Source organism: Canis aureus, chromosome 21 (genome assembly GCF_053574225.1).
Source record: "Canis aureus isolate CA01 chromosome 21, VMU_Caureus_v.1.0, whole genome shotgun sequence".
Lineage (NCBI taxonomy): Eukaryota > Metazoa > Chordata > Mammalia > Carnivora > Canidae > Canis > Canis aureus.
This window is the reverse complement of record NC_135631.1, coordinates 38,897,074-38,922,231: the sequence shown is the minus strand read 5'-3', so window position 1 is coordinate 38,922,231 and position 25,158 is coordinate 38,897,074. Positions and strand designations below refer to the sequence as shown.

General features: G+C 36.5%; 1 protein-coding gene across 7 annotated transcripts in view; it reads left to right on the top strand.

The window, feature by feature from the left end:
* Positions 1-25,158, top strand: part of CCDC146 (coiled-coil domain containing 146) — a 118,544-nt gene that overhangs the window by 293 nt on the left and 93,093 nt on the right. For 2 of the 7 annotated variants that reach the window (XM_077863920.1, XM_077863916.1), the window contains exons 1-2: positions 86-312; positions 18,851-19,020. In XM_077863920.1, coding sequence (XP_077720046.1) covers positions 18,862-19,020 — 159 coding nt within the window. In that variant the 5' untranslated portion in view covers positions 86-312; positions 18,851-18,861. Of the gene's footprint in view, positions 1-84; positions 313-18,850; positions 19,021-25,158 lie in introns of those variants that run through there. The other 5 variants (XM_077863919.1, XM_077863921.1, XM_077863917.1 and 2 more) reach the window with 5 other exon arrangements.

The following is a 25,158-nucleotide window of genomic DNA, read 5'->3' as shown; positions in this document are numbered from 1 at the left end:
GTGGGGCTCCGGGCCGCTTAGAAACTACATATCCCAGGAGGCAACGCGCAGGGCAGAAGGGGGAGTGGGAGCAGGTGCCCACTAGCCATTGGAGGAGGGGGGAGGAGCTACTCAGATATCCAACTGGCCAATGGAAAGCGCGGAAGGAGCACGGTGGGCAGGACTGCGTGGTTTCCATGGCTACCAAGGACGCGACTGCTTTGGACAGGGTAGACCTTTGGAGCGAGACGCGGGAGGTCCTAATTTACCGAGAAAAACAGGAACCTAAAGGAGGATCAGGACCAAGTTAAGGGGTAAGAAACCTTTCAAAAGGTGAGACCTGGATGCAAACTAGAGTACCCCCAGTGAGTGGTTAGATCTAAACTTCACTAAACTAGTGCGGGATACCCTGGGGTGGTGAATCCCTGGGCAAGAAAATAAGAAACCAGATTGGTAGTTTTTTTTTTTTTTTTAATGGAATGCCCTCGTATAGAAATAGCAATAGAGTCCTTCCTCCTTCCTGATCCTAAGTGATCTTAAACCAGTCATTGGATGTCTCAGCGTTTTAATTTCTTTTTATTAAAATGAGGTCAATAATACTTTCCTTATTTTGCCTCAAAAAGTTTTTGCAAAGATCAAATAAGGTAATGGATGTGAACTCTATGCACAGGCTGCAAAATTGCAGTGTAAATTACTGTATTTTTGTTTTAGGGAGAGCATCGATTCTTAGTAACCAAGAAATATCTGAGAGATCAGAACTTGTGTCGACAGAAGCATTGATCTCTTTGGCTACAAATGACGCCCTCCCCCCGTTTTAGGAAAAAAAAAAAACTAAAATAAGGAAAAAAGAGTCAACACAGTGCAATGGGAAGAGCATGAGACTGCTTATTTTCCTGGCTCTATCATTGGTTTATCTGGGTCACCTGAATCTGCTTCTGTTTTAAGATGAAGAAGGATTGTACTAAATGACTCTTTAAGATCTCTTTTACCTTTTATTCTGCAGGCAGTTTAATAAAGGAAAAAAAAAAAGCCCCACGAGATTTATTTCCTGCTTCCCTGCATATCTCTCCCTTTCTGTACCCCTTTCTCTTCCTACCAAGTATTCCCTATGTTCTTCAGTAAAGACAAACTGCAGTGACATTGAATAAAATGCAAGTGCCGAAACTGAGTGTCAAAAAACTGAAGCCCTTGTTGGGGTGCCCAGGGGCGCTCAGTCGGTTTAGCGTCTAACTCTTGGTTTCCACTTAGGTCATCATTCCTGGGCCCTGGGATGAAGCCCCACTTCTACTCCCCACTCATCAGGGAGTCTGCTTAAAGATTCTCTCCCACTGCCCCTCCCCCCATATAAATATATAAATCTTTAAAAACAAACAAACTGAAGCCCATGGCAAAAGTGCAATAAGTGGAATTATGGGAGATATAGTGATAGAGAGATGGACTAAAGAACTAATGAACTGGTCTAAAGTCCACATGGGCCCAGGTCACAGGGTTCTCTGCTAGCCATTATCTTTTTTAAAATTCAGTGCTTTCACAAGTTATCCTTTCTTCTTTTCTGTCCTCCTAGTTCTTTCTCCCTCCTTATTCTTCCTCTTAGTGAAGGCTCATGATAGGTGCTAGCTTTTAGGTTCACCGTGTTCCCACTGAATACTAGCTCTGTCCTTGGCTTTGTGTTTCATTTGGTCATAATTATTCAGACAGATCTTCAAAGTGTCATTTTAATGAAAACCCACGGGGATAATTTTTTAAAAATTTGAAAAGGGCATTGGTTTAAGCAAGTTGAGAATGCACTAACATTTGTGTACACATGCCAAATATTTTTAGGTTATATAGGAATACCTAGCAGATCATTTTGTTTCTATGGTAATATTTCGTTTTCTGGAACAAACTAAGTTCATGGAGTTGTCAACTGAACCATACTTGTCTATGTGCAAAATCATTGATTATTTTCAAATAAATTTATTTGAAAGAAATAAATTTCAAATAAAGATAATTGAAACACTACTTTTCTGATTATATGAGTTTGAAAATGGAGAAAATGATATAACATTATAGGATATTAAAAAGTTATTGATACTTTAAAAATACTTTTTTTGGATACATGACTTATGTATCAAATCTGTCCACATGTCAATGATGACTAATAAAAATACTGCCTTCCATCTATATGATATTATAGTTTTCAAATCGTGTCATCTTATAGTATCCTTATAAAACATTAAGTTTATCAGGGCAAATATTATCCTCACATTATAGATGAAGAAACAAATTCAGAAAGATTAAGATTAAACAATTAAGGTCTGGCCCTCTTCCCACTGTACTGAAAAGGTCCTTGATCCTCCTGACACCTTTGAAGAAAAATGATTATTCACCAAATGAATGGAGAATCATATGTAACTTTTTCCCCTTAAAGCTGACTTGGAAGATATTTTTACATCTTCAGTTTAAAAAAAAAAAAACATTCCTGTAGTCGTGAATATATATTGCTGGTGGCAGTGTAAGTTATTACAAACTTTACAGAATTCAATTCAGCAGTATGCATAAAGCACTTTAAAAATATGTGAAACCATGACCTGGAAATTATACTTTTGGGGATTTAATGTAAGCATAAAATTAGGGATATTAAAAAAAAACTTACATTCAAGGAATTTTGTTTATTATATAATTACTTAGGCAACTTAAATGTCCCAAAATAGTAGGTGTTATATAAATCAGTAAACATCTGGAATATTATGCAGCAATTTAAAAATTATATTTTGAAGACAATTCAATGATAGGGGAACTCTTCCATAAAATAATTGTAAAGGAAAACTCCAATTCTCCTGTGTGTTTCTCCTTTGCTCTCACACTACTACCATTATAACTCTTATAACACTTATAAGTGTTCTTCTTATAACTTATAAGAAGTTATAAGTATAACTTTAATACTTCTTCTGACACTTCTGGCTACCACATGTCTGGGGTTTTCTCCACAACAAGCAATTTTCTGAGACACCAGCGGGGTGTTCTGCAGTTTAGCTTAATTCTGACACTATTTACCTGCAAATAGTGTCAGATCCCACAGGTTAAGAGCTCAGTTTCACAAGACTGCTCCCACCCACTTGGGATGCCAATCATTTCATTTTTTGTGTGTTTTCAATAATAAACACATATTACGTTTATAATTTAAACCTTTTAAAAAAGATTTTATTTATTTGTTCATGAGAGACACAGAGAGAGAGAGGCAGAGACATAGGCAGAGGGAGAAGCAAGCTCCCTGCGGGGATGTGGGACTTGATTCCAGGACTCTGGGATCAGGACCTGAGCCAAAGGTAGATGCTCAACCACTGAGCCACCCAGGCATCCCTATAATTTAAACATTTTAAAAGCACTTCTTAAAATATATTGTTTCCTAAGACTAACTCAAATAATGAAATAGATGGAGGATGTCTTCCTATCTAAATGTAAAAATGCCCATGAAGATTTTACTTTATTTAATAATTGATATTCAATAAATGGACAGCAGAGGGCATGAGAGAGTTTTCAGAAAAATGTAACTTAAAGAATTCTGGAATTCAGTTTAAGTGAGGGAAGCCCGAGGAATTTGCTAACTTTCTCAATTATAAACTTTTACAATCTATCTTATGACTTTTATTCTTGTTATGAAATCTTAATAAATTCAATAATCTAAACTAGTAACTGGCAGTACTAAGATATCTAATGAATATGTAGGTAGCCTCATTTGAAATCTACCTGCTATTTGTTTCTATGCCCATGAGGTACAAGTAAAAGGTTGTTATATAATGCAATCAAATTTCCCCACTCTAAACACCTTGAGAAGTTGCCTATGATACACATATTTTCGAGTACTTTGTATGTTAAAGCAATATGTATTTGTGTGTCTGTGTGCATCTAAGATAGTACTTTATTGCAACCAAAGTTCATTCATAATAGAAAAATTTTAAAAGCTAACTTTAGACAAGAGTCTTGCTTATGCTAATGTTTAATTCCATTTTGACAAGTAGCAATAGCCTTTCAATCATCCACATAGTAGTAGCATTGAATAGAAATTCCACTTACATTTTCTATATTTTGCGGCTATGCTGCTCGTGATGTATAGGTTCAGAATTAATATTGTTTCCTGATAAATTTCCTTTTTGTCATTAAATATTAATATTTAATATCATTATCTCTAGTATTGATTTCTGTATTTATTTATATTTTTAATAATATTTTCATCCTTTTACTTCAAACCTATGACATTATATTTGGGACTTGTGTCTTGTAAACAGAATACAGCAGGATATTTTAAAACCCATTTGAGAATCTGTCTCAACAGGTAAATTAATCCACTTACATTTTTGGCTTACTTTTACATTTATATGTATTCTTGCCATCTTGTTTTGTGTTTTCTATTAACCTTGCCGTTTTGCTTTTTGAGGGGAGGGGTCCTCTTTTTCCTCCATTCATTTAGTCTGTAGGTTTTCTTTTTTTTTTTTTTTTAAGATTTTTATTTATTTATTCATGAGACACAGAGAGAGGCAAAAACATGGGCAGAGAGAGAAGCAGGGTCCCCACAGGGAGACAGATGTGGGACTTCATCTCAGGACCCAGGGTCACTCCCTAAGCCAAAAGCAGATACTCAACCACCCAGCCACCCAGGTGCCCCAAGAGAGAATCTTAAGCAAGGTCCATGTTCAGTACAGAGTCCTACACGAGGCTCCATTTCACAGCCCTGAAATCATGACCTGAGGTGAAATCGAGAGTTGGTCACTTAACCGCCTGTGCCCCTGTTATTGTTTTTTATATCTTGTCCTCATTTTAGGTTAGCAACATTTACCCATTTATTTGCTCACCTCTTTCCTTCTAGCTTTGGTTTTGTTTTTACCAAAGTATATCTTTACATATATTCCATGAGTCTCTGAGTTATTTCTTTAGACTTTGCCTGATAATGTCTTTATTTTGCCCTTACTCTTAAGTAATAAGTTAGTTGACTGTTACTGTCTCTCAGTACTTTGAAGGAGTATAGTTTTTGCTAATGAGAAGCCTAGGTCTTCTATCTGTCTAATTTAGTGCATTTGTAGAGAAACTGCCTTTTCTCTTTGGTTGTTTTCAGAATTTTTTTCCTTTGTTTTGATTGTCTACAGTTTTCACACTTTGTGTAAGTTTAGTTCTTTTTGTTTGCTTTGCTTTGTTTTAAAGTTACTGAGGTATAATTTACACACAGTAAAATTCACCCTTTTTGGGAAAACAGTTCTATGAATTCTGGCAAATGTATACAGTAATGTGACCACCATGACAATCAGGATGTAGAACTTTTTCATCGTCGCCAAAAGTTCCCTCATACAACTAGTCATTTATTCTCCCCTAATATCCAGCCTCTAGCAAATACTGATCTATTATCTGTCCCTATATTTTTGTGTTTTCCAGAAACTCATATAAATGGAATCATATAGTACATAGCCTTTTGACTTAATATGATGTATTTGAGATTCACTCACATTATTGTATGTATCAATAGTTTATTTTTTTTAATTTCTGAGTTGAATTCCATTGAATGAATATACCATAATCTGTTTATACATCTATAAGTTGATATTTGAGTTGTTTTCAGTTTGGGGTGAATATTAATAAAGTCAATATAAACATTTGTGTACAGTTTTGGAATAGATATATATCCTCATTTCCTTTGAATAAATACATATGAATGAATGGCTGGGTCATTTGGTAAATGTATGTTTACTTTTTAGGAAGTAAGTAAACTATTTTCCAAAGGAGCTCTACAATTTTACATTCTCACTAGTAATATGTGAGAGTTCCAGTTACTCCACATCCTCACCAACACTTGGTATTGTCACTTTTTTTAAAAAATTTTTTATTTATTTATGATAGTCACAGAGAGAGAGAGAGAGAGAGGCAGAGACACAGGCAGAGGAAGAAGCAGGCTCCATGCACCGGGAGCCTGACGTGGGATTCGATCCCGGGTCTCCAGGATCGCGCCCTGGGCCAAAGGCAGGCGCCAAACCGCTGCGCCACCCAGGGATCCCCGGTATTGTCACTTTTAATAAAACACTCTAATGTGTGTAGTTGTATCTCATTGTGATTTTTATTTGCATTTCCCTAATTACTGACGAAATGAACATATTTTCACATTCTTATATGGCATTTGTATATCTTAGGTTAAATATAAGTTCAAATCTTTTGCCCATTTTTTAGATTGGTCTGTTTGATATCCTATTTTTAAAAAGAGATTTTATTTATTCTTGAGATACAGAGAGAGAGGCAGAGACATAGGCAGAGGGAGAAGCAGGCTCCCCACAGGGAGCCAGATGTGGGACTCCATCTCAGGACCCCAGATCACTACCTGAGCAAAAGGCAGATGCTCAACCACTGAGCCACCCAGGTGTCCCTGATTTCTTATTAAACCATGAGATTTCTTTATATATTTTCAATACCAGTCTTTTGGCAGATACATTATTTGCACATATTTTCTTCCCATCTGTGACTTTCATTTTCATTTCCCAATACTGTCTTCTAAAAAGCAGATCTCTTAGATTTTGAAAAAGTCCAATTGATCTATTTTTTCCTTTTATGATTTGTGGTTTTGTATCCAATCTAAAAATGAACAAACAGTCCAATCATGAAATGGGCAAAAGACCTGAACAGAAATTTCACAGAGGAAGACCTAGACATGGCCAACAAGCACATGAGAAAATGCTCTGCATCACTTGCCATCAGGGAAATACAAATCAAAACCACAATGAGATACCACCTCACACCAGTGAGAGTGGTGAAAATTAACAAGACAGGAAACAACAAATGTTGGAGAGAATGTGGAGAAAGGGGAACCCTCTTGCACTGTTGGTGGGAATGTGAACTGGTGCAGCCACTCTGGAAAACTGTGTGGAGGTTCCTCAAAGAGTTAAAAATAGACCTGCCCTACGACCCAGCAATTGCACTACTGGGGATTTACCCCAAAGATACAGATGCAGTGAAACACCGGGACACCTGCACCCTGATGTTTATAGCAGCAATGTCCACAGTAGCCAAACTGTGGAAGGAGCCTCGGTGTCCATCGAAAGATGGATAGAGAAGCTGTGGTCTATGTATACAATGGAATATTCCTCAGCCATTCCTCAGAAACAACAAATACCCACCATTTGCTTTGACATGGATGGAAATGGAGGGTATTATGCCGAGTGAAATAAGTCAATCAGAGGACAAACATTATATGGTCTCATTCATTTGGGGAGTGTAGGAAATAGTGAGAGGGAGTAAAGGGGAAAGGAGAAAAAATGAGTGGGAAATATCGGAGAGGGAGACAGAACATGAGAGGGGGCACTTGATGGGATGAGCACTGGGTGTTATGCTCTATGTTGGCAAATTGAACTCCAATAAAAAAAATAAAAAGAAAATAAAAAAAAGAAAACCCATCACCCTAGATTTAGACTAAAGGAAATTGGGCAAGATACTTTACCTCTAGCATCACATTCATCTCCTCTATGGGCTACGATATGAATGGGCTGTTCTAAAGATTCAGTGTGTCCCAGATTTAGGAGTCTCTCATGGTTTGTGTCACTCTCTGCTTTTTCCCACTCAATTCAGCTCCTTTCCCTCATAATCCCTTTCTCTATTTCTTATATTCCAGGAGAAGGGCATTTGATGGAATGAGGACTGGTTGTTACACTATATGTTGACAATTTGAATTTACATAAAACTAAATAAATAAAAAATTTAAAAAATATATAAAGATTAACAAAAAAATTAACAAAACTTTTTCTAAACCAAGGTTGTGAATATTTTCTCCTATGTTTTCTTCTGAACATTTTTTACTTTTAGATTTTACATTTAAGTATATGCCTCATTTCCAGTTACTTTCTGTAAATGATCTGGGGTATGGTTTGAGGTAAATTCTTCTACATAAGGATGTCTAATTATTCAGCATCATTTGTTGAAAAATATGATCATCTCAATGGATTAAAAAACTGTTTAGCAAAATTCAATACCTAGTCCTGTTAAAAATTCTCTACATACTTGGAATAGGAGGAAACATCCTTCACCTGGTACAGGCATCTCTAGAAAGTTACACTTGACATCATACTTAACTATAAAAGATTGAATGCTTTCCCCATTAAGATGTGGAACAAAGATAGAATGTTCACTCTTACCACTTTTGTTCTGCATTGTACTGGAGGTTCCACATAGCGTAATAAGACAATAAAAAGAATAAAAGGAATCTATATTGGAAAGGAAGAAGTCAGTTTGTGTTTATTTGCAGATAGCATGTTCAGATAAGTAGAAAATTCGAAGGAATATTGTGCAAAGCTACTTAATTAATAAAAATGTTTCACCAGGTGCAAGATGCAGGTCAATAACAAAAACCAATTTTATTTCTAAGGACTAACAATGGCATTTGGAGGTTGAAATTTAAAGATAGTATCATTTATGATAACATACAAAATGTGACATACTTAGGGATAAATTTAAACAAGCATATACAAAGACTTATCTTCTAAAAGCCATAAGATATTGCTGAGAGAAACTGAAGATGACCTAAAAAGCTAGGGAGAAAAATCATATTCATGAAAGATAAAACTCAACATTAAGATGGCATATCACCCCACACTAATGTATTTATTCATTGTTCAGTCAAAATTGCACAGGCTTTTTTAAAAACAGGAATTGATAAATTGCTTCTAATTCTTTTTTATGGAAATAAAAATACATAGTATAGCCAAAACAATTTTGAAAAGTAACTTTGAGGATTTACACTACCTTATTTTAAGACTTACTGCAGAACTATGATAATCAATACAATATTGTATGGTATAAGAATAGACATAAATCAATGGGACAGAATAGAGAACATAGAAATAGACCTACACATATTTGGTTAATTGACTTTTGAATTGATTTTTGAAATATTTGGTTAATTGATTTTTGAAATATTTGGTTAATTGATTTTTGAAATATTTGGTTGATTTTTGAAAAGGTGCCATAGTCATTCATTGGGAAGAGGATGCTTTTCCTAACAAATGGTGCTGAACAACTAGATATTAATGTGCCCCTCTTCCCAAAGAATATCAACCCTTATTTCACAGCATACACAAGACTTGAAAGAGATAAAAGATGCAAGTAGAAGAGCTAAAACTCTAAAGTTCTAGAAGAAAACATAAGGGAAAATCTTGTGACCTTGAGTTTGGCAAAGATATCTTAAGATACAAAAAAAGTGAACCATAAAAGAAAAATATGATAAATTGGATTTCCTCAAAATTAAAAAAAAATTGCCATTCAAAAAGACAGTGCTAAGAAAATGAAAAGATTAGGAGAGATTGAGAGAAAATATCTACAAAACAGATTAATAAGGGATTGATATCCCGAATACACAGAGTGCTCACAACATTAATAGGAAGCAAAAGAACCTGATTTTTTTACTGGTCAAACAATAGAAAATAGACACTTCATCTTAGGAGATATATAAGTGACATGTAAGCTCATAAAAATATGTTCAACATTAATAAGTCATTATGGAAATGCAAATTAGAACTACAAATTAAAAATTAAAATTAGATGCCACTATACACCTACCAGGATGGCAAAAAATAAAAATACTGACAGTATCAAGTGTACAAGGATATGGATTAGTGGGAACCTTGGTGTCCACTTGTTCCTGGTGTGAATATAAAAGGGTGCAGCCATTTTGGAAAATAATTTGACGGTTTTTATAGAATTTGACATATACTTATCATATGACCCAGTAATTCCATTCCTAGATATTTACCCAAAAAACAAAACCATACATGAAGTCCTTCACATGAAGACTTATACTCAAATATTTATAGCAAATTTATTCATAATAGCCAAACACGAGTGATGAATCAAATGTCAATCAGCAGGTAAATCTGCAAATAAATTGTGATGTATTTGTACAGTGTGATACTACTCAGCAATAAAAGGAATGAAATATTGATGTCCATGGCAATGTGGATGAACCTCAGAAACCTTATGCTAAATTATAGAAGCCAGAAAAATCTATGATTCTATTTATATAAGTTACTGGAAAAAACAAAACTAGATGTTACCAGGTGCCTGGGCTGGCAGGCAGGGGGATAGCCATGGGCACTGAGTGTAAAGGCACCCAAAGGAAACTTGGAGAACAATGGCTTTGTTTGTGGCAGTGATGACGCAACTGTCAATGTTTGTAAAATCTCATCAAATTCTATTAAGATTGCGAGTTTTATGACACAAATTGTATTTCCATAAAACTGACTAAAGAACCCCACTTAATTCATCTTTTTCTCTCTTCCTCTTAAATGTGACGCCCAAGTGAAGTGTTATTAGGTAGCATTATGGCATCAGGATGGTTGCCCGGCCAGTGGTTGCTGTTTGACCCTGCCGACCTCTCTTGAGATATGCGTTCACCTGGGTCTCACACTTGGCTCTCCTTGTTGGCACCTTCTGAGAATTCTGCATTCCTATCTGGTTCTCTCAGTTGCGTGGGGCACAGAGCTTCCTGAAGCTGTGTCTTTCATCACAACGTCAAGGGCGCCTGGGAGGTAGCACTGTCATCTCTACCTCAGTGTGTCTCCCATGTCACTTTGAAACATCTTGGGCCTTCCCTGCCTACTGCTTCATTGAATGCAAGGGTAGGATCGGTGATGGTATGGAGCCTTGCCACTTGCCCCACCTCTCTCCTGGGAGAAGAGGCACATCCTCTCTCTGAGGTTCCACGATTTCGTTTCCTGAACCTTGTCCTGGGCAGACAGAATGCCACAGGGGCCCATGCCAACTCTCCTTGTCCCTGGCTCAGAGAGAGGTTATGGGTGGGTTTTTTTGTTTTGTTTTGTTTTGTTTTGTTTTTTAACTTCCTCTTCCAATGTAAAGTAGGAAAATTGGCTTGGTAAATATTCTTCTAACCCTATAATGAATGTAAGAACCTTTTACTTTTAGAGGAAGGAAAGAAATTGAGTAAGGGATGCTGCCCAAGGGAAGGAAGACCGAAGTGGAGATCTGTGTAGGGCCAGGGGAAGCCTGAGAACAGGAAGTAGTTATGCAATGAAAAGAGGAGGCTATGAAATTTCTAGCCATGGCATAAGGAACTTTGCCTACTTATTGTCTAAAGCTGGCCCTGCCCTAAGAGTTGACACATATTCTTTCAAGGACCCAAATACTTTGCAAATACAAATATTTCGCAGCACCCAATATCCTCCAGAGTCTTTCTGTTCCTAGATTAAAACATCTGATAGTGAGCGTTGAAGGTTAGGCTTACCAAGACTCTCACACGAAATCCTAAGGAAATATTCTGGGACAAATTCATGCTAGAGAAGACCCAATCTAGAGATTCCTAAATTATTTGATCCAGTCACAGGCTGACATCTGTTTATTTGATCCCTGTCAAAATCATTTAAGGCATATTACACATGAAAGCAAAAGAACCAGACCGTGGTGGGAGGGAGCTAACATTTATTGAAGACTACATGCTGGGGCTGGGCTGAGATTTTGTTCCATTTAATCTTCATAACAACCCTTAAATCATCTTGCAGTTGAGAAGATAGCCACTTAGAGGTTGAATATCTTGTCCAAGGTCACACAGGAAGGGGAGCAATGAGATTCAAGCCTGAATGGAACTTCAAAGTATTCATTTCCATTACCCCATACTGTCATGCTGGTAGACTAAGTTAAAGCCACTAATCCCAGGCTTAGATGAAATAATGGGAGAAATAAGGGAGATCGGGGGCTGTTGCAGATGGGAAGCAGCAATAGCTTCATGAAGTTCTTTGCTAAGAAGCCAGACCAATCTAGAATCACAGTTCCTACTGAGTAGCATATGGGGAAGAGGAAAGGAGTAAATTGAAAAGCAGGTTTGCAAGGCAATGGCCTAATTTGACAGGACATTTAAACTAGCATTGTAATGTTATGAATGTGCTTTCAAGTATGTTTTTTAAAATTTAAGCAAAGTTAACAGTAGAATTTGAAAAACATGCACATTTTTGTAGCAAAAGTAAGGAATGGCCTGCAATGTGAAGATTCTAGATTGCACGCAAACATATAGAGTCTCTGCTTCACAGACCTTCTGGAAGACAGCTTCAGACCTACTTGAGCGTTCCAAACCTCCCACAGGATTTGGAACTGTTTCTGCTCACTACAAATTATTTGGTAACCATCAGGGGAACTGATAGGGCCTCTCAGGCATCCTTTGAATTTCTGAAGCCTGACTGGACTTGCAGAATGACTGTAAATTATTGCGGATGTGAGACCAGTGTTTCTTGCCACACTTTGCGTGCAAAAGCTTTCCTTTGGTTTGTAACTATAGCAACAAGTTCTATAGCCCATTGTTTTGCACAGCTCAGTCTAACCACCTCCAGCACTGCCTAATAATCACTGCTCTACAAGAATTAAGTTGTCTTTAATTGATTTACATTGTATTGGCCTGCTCTTTGCTAAAGGGGTTGTAGCTTTGCACCTTTGCCATGACAGAAGTCAAATTCCTTTAGCCTGCTATATCCTTGATTCTGCTTTCCGTTACTGGAGGCTAAGCTCAAATGGCTTTATCAAGGCCATGGCAAGAGTCCTTAGATGGTACATAAGGGTAAGGGATTTGGAGCCAGTGGACGTGAATTAGAATAAGTACTGCCCACTTATTGCTGTGTGATCCTGGGCACATCACTTATATTCTCTGACCTTCCATTTCCTTGTCTGTAATAGAGATAATAATAGTTATGAACATGGCTGTTACAAGAATAAAATGAAATCATATGAAGGAAACTCTGTTTAAACTGTGAAGGGCTATCTATGTGTTGTTATTACTAAGTGCACAGGTGAACCACCACTGGGCAGGAGTTCCCAGCTGCTCATGAGCACAACCAGGAGCCTATGTTAGAGACGAGAATCATGTCTGATTCTCTGAAGTCTTTCACGTGGATGGTCCTTCCCATCATGACCCTATATGTTATACCCACTCAGAAATGAGTAATATGGAGCTTATTTTGACGGTGTGGGTTTCTGAGGAAAAGGAAAAAGAATTAGTTTTAAAGAGAAGGTGAATAACTTTCCTTGGGTCTGTGTTTGGGGTTGTCGGGTAGCATGCAAAGGGAGGCAAAAGGACAGTGAAATGAATTGGGAGAAGGACTAGAGCTCTCTTAGCTTCCTTCCTCCCAAGGAGGGAGCTTATCCGAGAACACTGGTTCTCTGCGATCATGGGCAGTGAACATTAGTTACACATGCATATAATTTAAGATTTATTTATTTATTTATTTTTAAGATTTAACTAATACTGTGAACATTTACTTTAAAGGCTAGATATGCACTTGGAGCTTCCTCTCAAGAGTTTTCTTTTATGTCTATGTATGTATGTATGTATGTAGGTAGGTATGTTTTTAACCCACAGTTTTACTTTAACACTTCAGTTATGAGGCAAATTTTATCTGTACTTACTGAACTGCAGTGGTTTTATTTTTTTTTTGTCCCAGATTGGGTTTTTTTTTTTTTTTTTTGCAGGTTTCTTTTATTTTTTTTTGAGAGTGTTTTTTTTTTCTTTTCTTTCTTTCCTTGTTTTTTTAGGAACAGAAAGAAGTTGTGGTTTGATTTGTTAGGTCTTTGAATGACAAAGCTTATCTACCCCCACTTCTTAAAAACAGGACCTGAAGTCTGCATTCATATCTTTAAAAAAATGTTTCAACTCTAACCCCTAACCGTGTCTTTGTATAATAACAATGGGTATTATGTAATCGTACATTAATTAAAGATCTACACATGAATAAATGCAGTGATTGTATCTGTTGCATTTAGGGCTCTGGAGTTGGTAGTTATCAGGTGATGATGTTGTTGGATGAAGTGGATCTGAGATAACTATAGGTTGCATGTGGGATCCAGTGCCCAATATTCTGAGCCAGTGATATGTGGACCAGGGGCCTTTTAGGAAGGGCTTTCAATGTTGACTTTTAATCTCATCTCTAAAAAAGAATATGCATATAATCAGAGATACACTGACAGGACCAAAAGACACTTGTCATATAACTCTATATTTACCACAATTTTTGTAACCTCATTTTGACATATTTTTTTGGTAAGTACAGGAAACTGAAACAAGCAAACAAAATAATTGTCCCAAATGTTTCCCTTCGTCCAACAAGTCCAACTCTGAGTTAACTGGAGACATAGTCTCATAACTCACCTATAGCAATGGGCTGCTGGGGGAGGGAGCATGTGATCATGTTTCCAGGGCAGAGAGAGGAGCTAACTTATGATAAAGAATGCTCAGGTTCAGTGTAGGACTATATCATTTTTTACTTTACATCATACCCTGCTATTCTAAGATGAGCAAAACTTGTGCTAGTTTGGTGGCAAGTAATATCAGGCAGCGTGGTTTCCTGCCACATATTTCTTGAAGCAAGCATGGCCCTTTATCTTCAAAAAAATCACCATCATTTGTGTATTCTGCCCCATTCTCTGGTGCGTGGACTATTTGGTTTTTGCATGTGCTCCTTGTAACTGTCAAGAAAAATTTCCTTAAGAGTACAAAATCAAAACACAAAATGATGATCACTTCTTTGGCTCTAGAGAAGAGGAAGTAGTGGTTTGTCTTACAACACAAGGCATACTCTGCAATGTTTATTGCTTCATTATTCTTTGTGAAGCTTCCTATTTTGGCTTTATCTTTTAAGCCTGAGACAAAGTGTGAATAATAGAGACGCTCAGTGTTCTTATGGAATAGGACTAAAGCTCATATTTACCTGCCTTTCTCCTTCACTAGCCTTTTGCTTTTCTGTGTTAAACCTCAGTACATGTCCTCTCCCTTCTAGAAAGCCTCATAAAACCATGTCCTCTCTTCTTTGGACTCCTACAGCATGGAGTACTGACTCACAGTACTGCCTCTGCTCAGGTTCTCAGTTTCTAACATTCTCATCAAGCTGCTGCATTGCAGCATTTGCCGTGGGAATTGTGCTTACTGGAAATGTGCAGTGCATGGTAACCCTGCCTGTGGTCCATGCTTTCATAGCACCTGTTTCAGTTATATTTATTTTTACATTTATCTCTGTAATTCTCTGATTAATTTCTATCTTGCTTACCAGTCTGTGAGCACCCCTGAGGCCAGACACCTGGTCTGGTTTTGCTCACCAAAGAATCTATCTCCTGTCCCTAGCAGAGGGATCTGATTCACAACCACTAAATTGTCTCCTTGCCTTCGAATTCACACCCTTTCCAAAACATTCCTTTCATTGTCACTAACACCTTTACAAGCTCAGATAACTCCTCAATCCAAAAAACCAAACCAAACCAAAACCAAAACCAAAACCAAAACAAAAAACAAAGCAAAAAAGTAATGGCTTCCAATTCCTATAGATTAAAATCTAAATTCCAGGCTACATGCTGCTTTTAAAGGCTTATCTCAATGTTGGTAGGACAACATTGCTTTTTATTTAGGTTTATTTTACCTTACATTGTATGATATAAAGCTAGTTATTCCCTGCCTTGATTTCTCTTTATATTGTAAATTGCTTGGCTCTTTGTAAATTATTGCTCTTCATAAAGCAACTCAGTATATATTTGCTTACTTGATTTAGGTATCATGGAAATACACATCTCTAGAATGACTATACTTGATAGCTGTGTTGTTCCTCCTACACTAGGAATTTAGATGTTTTATAAATATTTCCTTGTTTATATCATGTAGATTGAAACTATATTTTATTCTATTTTTTTTATTTATAGCTGTCAATCATATTACCTGCAGCATGGTGATATTAATAGGCTTTGCAATCTCACATTAATGAATCCTTGAATATGTGTTTAATCTGTTAAATTTTGCTATCTATTTAAGCCCTTTTCAACCCGTTATTTAGATTAGTTAGTGTTCTAGGTTTACATTCACTTGAGACTTTTGTATTTGTCCAATTGTGTTTTCTAACTTTCCTACTCACTCTCCCTTTCTTTTCTAAAGGTCAAAGTTTGTCTGATAATATCTATCAGAACTCTGTTATAGTGTCTTTTTGTTGCTTCCCTCTGGATAATGTTTTACCTGATTTAAAGTATTTGAAATGTTTTCATGATAATACAGACTGAAAACTTCCCCAGACTGAGGAATTTGTACAAATTCAGCATAGTGACCTTCTTTTGTTGCCTAGGTAAGCTGCACTGGGCAAGTGCAGTGCCCTAGGTAAAGTGCAGGGCTTTGAGAAGATTGCCTGAAATTAAGTTTTGAAAGTTAATGTCATCCTGATTATAAAAATTCCAAGAGCCTTGAAAAAGTATTTTTAAAGAAATATATGTACTATACTTTGCAAAACTGTGATAGCAGAAAACTGGAAACATTCCACATGTTTATAATTTGGGGATTGAGTAGCCTGTGGCATAGCCACATAAAGGAGTGTTGTGCAGGTGTGCAATGACATGAGGGTTATCTCTGTACAGTATTATAGAGTTCTTTAGGGTATATTATTAAATCTCCATGTCTGGGTTTTGCTTCAAAATTATATGGAGAGCGGAGGAGTAAGTAGAAAGGTTTAGATAAAACAAAATTGTTCATGAATTATTATTTGTTGAAGCTAGTTGATGGACACTGGAGGATTGACTATACCATTCTGTTATTTTTGTTTATATTTGAAATATTTCTTAAAGGAAAAGCTAAAATTAACAGGTATGATCTAATGTTCTGAAGGATATATTTTGCTGGGATAGTCATTAACATTTTTCACCCATGAAATGGTTGAACCTACATATTTTAGCGTATAAACACAAACAAATGTAGATATGTAATCAAACCTTTTTTAGCTCCTTAAAGATTTAAACAACAAACATGTAATTGGTAAAATTGAAGTATTATGATGCCTTAATAACAACAGATTCTTTTATTTTATTATATATTTTTAAAGATTTTATATATTTATTTGACACAGAGAACAAGAGCACAAGCAGGGGTAGCGGCAGAGGGAGAGAGAGAGAGAGAGAGAAGCAGGCTCCCTGTAGAACAAGGAGCCTGATGTGGGGCTCAATCCCAGGACCCTGGGATAGTGACCTGAGATGTAGGCAGACGCTTAACCCACTGAGCCACCCAGCTACCCCACATAAAACACTGCTTTATGGCACTGAAAAAAATATACATGTATTAAAGGAGTGGGAATCCAAACGATCTCAGTAGCTATTACTATCACAAAAAGAAAGACAACCAAATGAAGCGAAAGAAAAAAAAAAAAGAAAAAAGACAAAAAAAGAGAAAAAAAAACAAAGAAAAAGAAAGACAATCAGACATTTAGTGCCTTCTAATGGAAGTGAATGCTACCACCTATGAAGTATTTTTGTAGCAAGAATTGGAAAACAAGTGTATGTATAATTTATGTCTGTGGTAGAAAATTAGAGATAGCAGAATGGAAGCCGAAAGTCCACAGGTATTATCATATTTAATTTGTGTATATTTTTTATGAAACAAAAATTAGTTGCTGTGACTCCCATTTTAGAGAGGAAGAAAGAAACTTAATGAATAAATGGCATGACTATGGCCACCTGACTAATAAATTTAGGAACCAGAGCCTACCGTGCCTTCCAGATTCATATTACAGATCACGCGTTCCCTATTAAAAGAATGAGGATTCCCATCATCAAGGAGCAGCTAATCTGATGAGATAGACGTGAGAGATGATACATGTTCAACAGAAGATCTGGACCTTAAATTTATGACAGTTGGAGTTATCTTCTCTGGCAAGAGAAAAGTGCAAGTATACTCTTCTGTTAAGTGCAGATTCACATGTGTCAGAAATCAAAGAGCAAATGATTAAATTGGCATTAAAAAAAATGCAATGGAGTCTTCTTACTAGCTCTCTTAGAAGAGCAACTATCCCAATGCCACCAAAATGGGCCAGAAGAGACCTTGCAGGCCAAGACAGGTCCTTTTAGAGATTGCTCTGGATCCACTTGAATATGTGAGCAAATCAATGGGCAGTACATAGGCTGGCTACGTGACTTGTGCAGTCATACAAGGACCTGCTCTCAGAAGGGCTTGAGCTTGGTTTAATGCTAGTCACCATCTTGATATCCTTAATTTTATTCTTGAGCTTATGTTTTATAAGTGAAGTCTGATAGGATAACTAAGCATGTACATGGGCAGCAGATATAGGCGAGGGGCAAGGCAGTACATACAAGCATAGGCCTGAGCTGTGGTCATAGCAGGAATACAGGTATGGAGCAATTAAGCAATCGGGCTGGTGCACAGGTGCATGCCTCAGGCAGTGTTCACCACCATAGGGTGTTGATTTTTAGTTTCCCCCCAAATTTTTGAATTAATTTTGTGTTATATTTTAAGAGTGAAAGTTATATTTATTTACCCAATCAATAAATAGTAATTGAAGATAACTATACTGCTCAGTAAACAAAATTAGGTTTCTACTCTCATGGAGCTTACATTCTAGTTACATCACTTTTTTCCAATTAATGCAACAATAGCTTACTTTTTAAAATTAGGGTTATTGGGTCATCTGGGTGGCTCAATCAGTTAAGTGTCTGCCTTTGGTCATGTATATTGTATGATGTATATATCAGGATCCGGTCATGATCCCAGAATCCTGGAATCGAGCTCCACATTGGGCTCCCTGTTCTTTGGAGAGCCTGCTTCTCCCTCTCCCCATGCCTGCTGTTCCCCCTGCTTATGTGTGCTCTTTCTCTCTCTGTCAAATAAATGAGTAAATAAATAAATACATAAATAAGAATTATTGAGTGTAACAATGGAGAATATCTTTATAACAAAGGAGACTTTATAATAATTTATAGCTAAGTTTACTGATCTGAAATTTCATTGGAGAATAGCTTAATCCAGTTGACTTTTGCTTGCTTTTATTATTTTCTACTAATTTTACTTTATAGTTGAAGATTCCCTAAAGCTGGATATGGTATCATTTTATTTTAGAATTGTGAAAAATGGAAGACAGTACAACAGACACAGAACAAGAAGAGGAAGAGGAGAAAGATGAAAAAGATCAAGAGGACCCCATTTATGCTATAGCACCCACAATTAATATCCAAGATGAGCGGTGTGTTGATTTATCTACGACTCCAGCTTTCATTTGTCTACATGAGGTATGTTTCTCTTTACATATTACTATACTAAGACCTGTCATTATCTACTTAAAAATCAGATGAAGCTAATGTTATTATCAAAATGATTCATTACATGTAACCTGTAGGCAATATACATAGTTTGAAGCATTTTAAAATAAAATAGTCCCCACCTTCTCTTCCAAAGTCTTATACAATCTCGGACTAACACAGTGGTGTAGATTCTGATACTTTTATAGCATAATAAATATTTGCATATATATGGTCAATTAAGTACATTCTATAGGTCAGTAAATGATATAAGAGAGCAAATTTCTTTCATTATTGAATATACTATATTCACTTCCATAAAATGAAGATAAAAGATCTTGACATATAATGATAGAAAAATGTACATTTACCTAACTAAATGTAGCTAGAGCAGTAGAGCACCGAAATATACTGCTTCTTAACTAGCAGAGAAGAAAAAAGGAAATATGATTTTTGTTCGATTTTTGTCTTATTGTCTAATTTTTTAAAAAGGTGAACATTTAGGAAATGCTCATATATGAGGAGAGTTTCTTTTTAAAATAATAACTGACTACATACGCAACTGTTACCTTATCATGCTTGAGAACTATACTTTAGAAAGTGTTTTAGAGGACATCTGAATTCTAGACTATTTACTTTATGCAAATATAACTGAATAAAATCTCTAAGTTGATAGTCATAATAAAAATAAGCTTAGGAGTGCCTGGGTGGCTCAGTCAGTTGAGCATCTCACTTTTGGTTTTGGCTGAGATCATGATCTCAGGGTCATGGGATCAAGCCCCTCATTGGGTTACTTTCAGCAGGGAGTCTGCTTGGGATTCTCTCCATTTCCCTCTCTCTCTGCCCCTTCCTCTGCTCGCTCTCTCTCAAATAAATAAATCTTTAAAAAATAAAAATTAAAATAAGCTTAAAAACTCTTAGAACAAAATCAGAGTTTATTCAAAACCAAGAAGCAAAACCAAATCCCCACCCAAATATTTTGTTGGTGTAAAGATTTGAAATAATTGCTGCCACTACTGTGAATTTTTATTTTATATAGAAACAGGATATCAGGAACACAAGATGTCCACTTGTCCTGTTACTGTTAATTTTGATCACTTGATTAAAGTGGTGACTTTCACAATGTTTCTCCTTTGTAAAATTGTTATTTTTCTGTTTGAAATTAATCAGCACCTATGGGGATATTCTCTGATACTGATATTAAATATCTTATTCCTCCTAAAATTTTCACCTACTAGGTTTACATCTCTTGATGATACTTGCCCAAATCAATTCCTATTATGATGGTTGCCAAATGATGATTGTCTAATTCCATTATTCAATCTTCATTTATTAGTTGGCTTCTGTAAGGCAGAACTTTTTCTTCTTTTATTTCTATCTACCTTTTTCCTATGTATCTATCTAGACCTATAAGTTCTTATTCCATTCAGTGAGTTATAATCCATGACTGTCATTTTTTGTTTTGATGTTTCAATTTTCCCTGATTTTGCCATTGTACACCTCTTCAAGAGGACTCACTTGTTCTTTTGACATGACTCTATGATTCTTTGTGTAATTCTTTAATTTCTGTCATAAGAATGTGTTCCAGACTCATCTTGCATTTTCTTTGCTCCAGCCTTGGAATTCTCAAAATTTCTCAAAGGATCCCTGGTTCCTTTTAGTGGAGAATGATATATTTGCAAACTTAGATCTCAGTGCTGGGTATGCTCATAGCTACTGGTCTGTCATTGCTTCTAAGTCCTCTCAGAAGACAGCTAGGCAACAGATGCATGAATATATTTACCCACAAGTTTATAGCTATTTCTTTATCTATATATATATCCTTAAAACCATGAATTCACATCTCTAGTCTTTATATTTTTAAGGGCTCTCTGTTTCTGCTAAAATCCATCATATATCTAACTTTTTGCAATAGAATTTCTATTTTTATACCACTACCCTTAACAATTCTATCAAATAAAAAATAAGGCTATACTGGAATTCATTTCTACTAAAGGTTATGCTAATAATAAAAATTATAGTCAAGTTTTTTAAGGCACAGATAATGAAGCATGGAAGGTTTGTCTTATAAAGTCAAAGGAGCTCTTAGGACAACTTCTGCATACTGATGTTCAGTGTAACAATTTATTAAATATCTCAAGAATCTCTCAATATACATGTATGCATAAATTATAGTTATTCAACATTGGGGATGACTGGCCCCTGATAAGGTTGATACCTTAGACTAGCGTCAAAGAACTGTCTTATCTACACTTCTGAGTAGCGTAAAATTACATTACTAATTAAATCAGTAATTTCACTGCATGACAGCTGTTCCTCAAGACAGCAAAACCTTGCAGAATGATTATCAGCATCAAATAACTTTATTTCCATAAGAAACACCACTGAAATTGCTCCTGTTGGCATCTATAGCTTTATTTGCTAATTCTTTCAGCATTTGTCTAAGATTTATGAGTCGTAACAAAATTTTTGACCTACTTTATATAAGCTTCCCTCCTTTGCTTATCTAAACAGAAGCTGTATCTGCAGAATAGCAAGAGTTCAGATGGCAACTGAAAGAAAGCAGTCAGAAATCCACTTTCAAAAGTCCAGATGCTTGGCATCACATTGAAAGAACCAGAAGCTGCTTACAGCATGTATTATTATTAATGCTAGTCACACAATTGGCCCACATTACCAAAATACGAATGGCAAGGTCTCATTTAACATTGCCTGCAGAGGGCAGCCCCAGTGGCGCAGCGGTTTAGCACTGCCTGCACACCGGGGTGTGATCCTGGGGAACCGGGATCGAGTGGAACTGGGATCGAGTCCCACGTCGGGCTCCCTGCATGGAGCCTGCTTCTCCCTCTGCCTGTCTCTCTCTCTGTTTCTCTCTCTCTTTCTGTGTGTGTGTGTGTGTGTCTCTAGGAATAAATAAATAAGTAAAAAAAAAAAAAAAAAAACATTGCCTGCAGAATATGCTCAGTATGGTATTCATAGCACTGTGTGATTTGGGCCCAAACCACGTGTGCAAGCTAATAATTCACTTAGATTCTTCTGATCTTCTGTTTATGGTGCACTCCATCACAGGGACTCTCCCACACTCAGAAGCCTAGGGAACTGGCACATATTCACAAACCATGTTGCAAGAAATCTGGCTGTCCAGAAATACTTCTAGTCACATTGCCTCCTGAAAGACTGTGCTATTCACACCCAAAGAAATCAAATCAAATACCTGTATAGGCCATACTTTGTAACCCCTGCATCTGTTCCTAATCTTTTAGAGTCTGGCTTAATTCCCATTCCCTTAGAGAAATTTGCCAGTGTTCCCTACAACCTCTCAACTGTTCAAGCATTTGTAGGCTCCACCCGTCACGTGTTACCAGGTTATTAACAGATATTTATGGAATATCTTCTCCTCATATAATATTTTACATGGAAAATTTAGAATTCCCCACTGACACTGGGACTATATAAATCAGTAAGACCTAACAGGGCAGGAACTACACTGTGTTGATTCACACTGGGATGAATGTTCCAAGTGGTACTTAGGAACTAAGCCACATGGCTTCCAGCAGTAGACTGTATGGATTAATGCTGCACATCTGCTCCCCAACTCTACCATCACTGTCCACCTGTGAGGCCTGATGCTCCACAGATTTTTATTGTCTTATTGAAAACTTGATGGTGTTCTATTTTATTTTTTTAATTTTTTTGTTATCAAAAAAAATTTTTGTTATCGTATAACATATATACAGTGGTGCTTACAAATACTCAGCGTACAGTTGAGTGAATGTTCACGTAGTCCTATAACTCAAAACATTCAGAACAAATTCATCATTCTTCTCCCAATCCTAATTCTTCTCTTTGTCAGTTTGAGAATTAAATATCTTCTTCCAATATCTCTTGAATTTATCTGTTCTCCACTCCTGCCATATATTCCCACTCAGATCAAAATATGTTTCCTGCAACCCGGGGTGTCCCTTGAGACCCTTCCTAGTCATTGCTCCCACCAAAGTTAACCACTATTCTGATTTATCACTACCCATTAGTTTTGCATCTTCTTAGATATCACAGACATGGAATCACATAGTCTGTGCTTTTTTGTGCCTGGCTTCTTTTGCTCCCATTACGTCTTTGAAATTGATCATAGCATTGAGTGTGGCAGTAGTTCATTCTTTTTTACTGCTATATAGTGTTCTTATTTGTAAATATGCCATAATGTGCTTATCCTTCCTATTCTGTTTAGAGATTGGGGTTGTTTCCTGTTTTGGATGATTATGAATAAAGTTCTGTGATCATTCTTATGCATGCCTTATACTTATGAATTCATTTCTTTTGGGTGTATACCTAGGAGTGGGGTTACTAGGTCATAGTCTGGGTTTATATTCAGCTTTAGTAGATAACTTCAAATAGCTTTCCAAAAAGATTATACCAACAACACACTCTATGGGCCATATATAACTCTTGTTGTCCAATACAGTGGCAAGTGTTATTTTATTTGCATTTTATATAGCACCTGGCTCAAGACCTTGCACAGAGACAAGCAGTAAATATTTAGCATAAAAAATCATTTTTTCAACAAATAGTTTGGATATGTCTCTGTTCAAAGCATCATACTAGCTGCTGTTTGTACATCCAAGATTAACATAAGTTATAGCTTTCATGGTATTCCCCAAGTTAGGATTTCTATTTCTGTCTGTACATAGTTATGTAAAGTACCACTGATTTGTAAGTGTGACGTCAGGTGTCAAAAGTCAGTGTGTCAGATGTTGAAGTTTTCCAAGACTTCGAAGCCATAAAGCCATTCTTGTTTTAATGCCAAGAGTCAAAGTCAAAACATGAAATTAAGTTGCCTTTTTGGCTTTTTGTTTTTCAACAAGAACCTTCCTTCTCTTCATTTCCTGAAAATAATTCTTGTGCCAATCATAGCTAAGTCTTTGACCTATAAAGAGAAAAGGTAGCACAAGAGCATTTGGAGGTATGAGGGGCCAATGTGAACACTGGAGGGAAACACTAAGGAAGTAGGAATGTATGTCAATATAGAATACGAAATTCTGTAAAAGCAGTGTGTGGGGGTGTTCGAGTATTGTGGGTGAGTAGATGAAGAGGGATTAAGCTTGCTGATATGTGACCTTTTCACTGAAACAAGTTATATAAGACTATCAACAGTTGGACTTCTTACAAAATGTGTAATAAATATATTCGTGTCCAAGTTTTAGTTGCATGTCGGATTTGGAATCAATTGAGATACCAAGAAGTTTTTGAAGAGTAATGGGAAACTTTAGATCTTAATCCATTTAACAGATATTAATTCAATGCCGACTATGTGCCAAACTCTATGCTAGGAGATATTTATTATAGTTATTATTAAAGTCACTAAAATCAAATTTATCCCGCCAGCTCCTTCTTTGTTTTGAGTGCCTCCTATATGCTTGCATAGTGCCAGACAGCATAGGCATTCATAGGCATAAAGCATATAAAAAGTTACTATTATATAGAAGCTTAATTTGGGGAAAAGAAACTTGAAATACTAAATATCAACAAAAGGCAACATATAATTGTGGACCTGGAATGTACAATCAAAGTTATCAGAATTGAGTGGAAGGAACAATGACTGGGAATGGGATGATCTGGAAAAAGCTTTTTGGAGGAGTAGGACACAAGAGGGTCTATTTCAGCCATATTCACTATGTCTACTATGAACCTATTTCTCTGTCCTTAAGCTTTGCCCACACCCATACACGCATGTACTGGGAATATTTTTAACAGATGATCCTAAAGTACCTCAAGCTAAACATGATCAGAACTAAATTCATTATTCTTCTCCTAAACTTAGTGTTTGTCCTGTATTCTATCTCTTAAATACCTATTGAATTTGTCTCTGTTCCATTCCTGCCATATTACCAATTAGAATGCCATTTTGGTATCAAGATAAGATGTAAGGAGAGACTGAACCATGGCAGTGGCAATAGGAAAAGGGATAGAATATATATAGGAGAGATATTAAGGAAATAGAAAACACTGGACTTAGCATCTGGATGGACAGGCAGGAGGGGAGTGAGGAAGAGAAAAGGGAGTGAACTGATGCATGGATTTCTGATTTGGGAAAGTGGCCAGATTATGGTATCCTAAGGGACAGAGAATCCA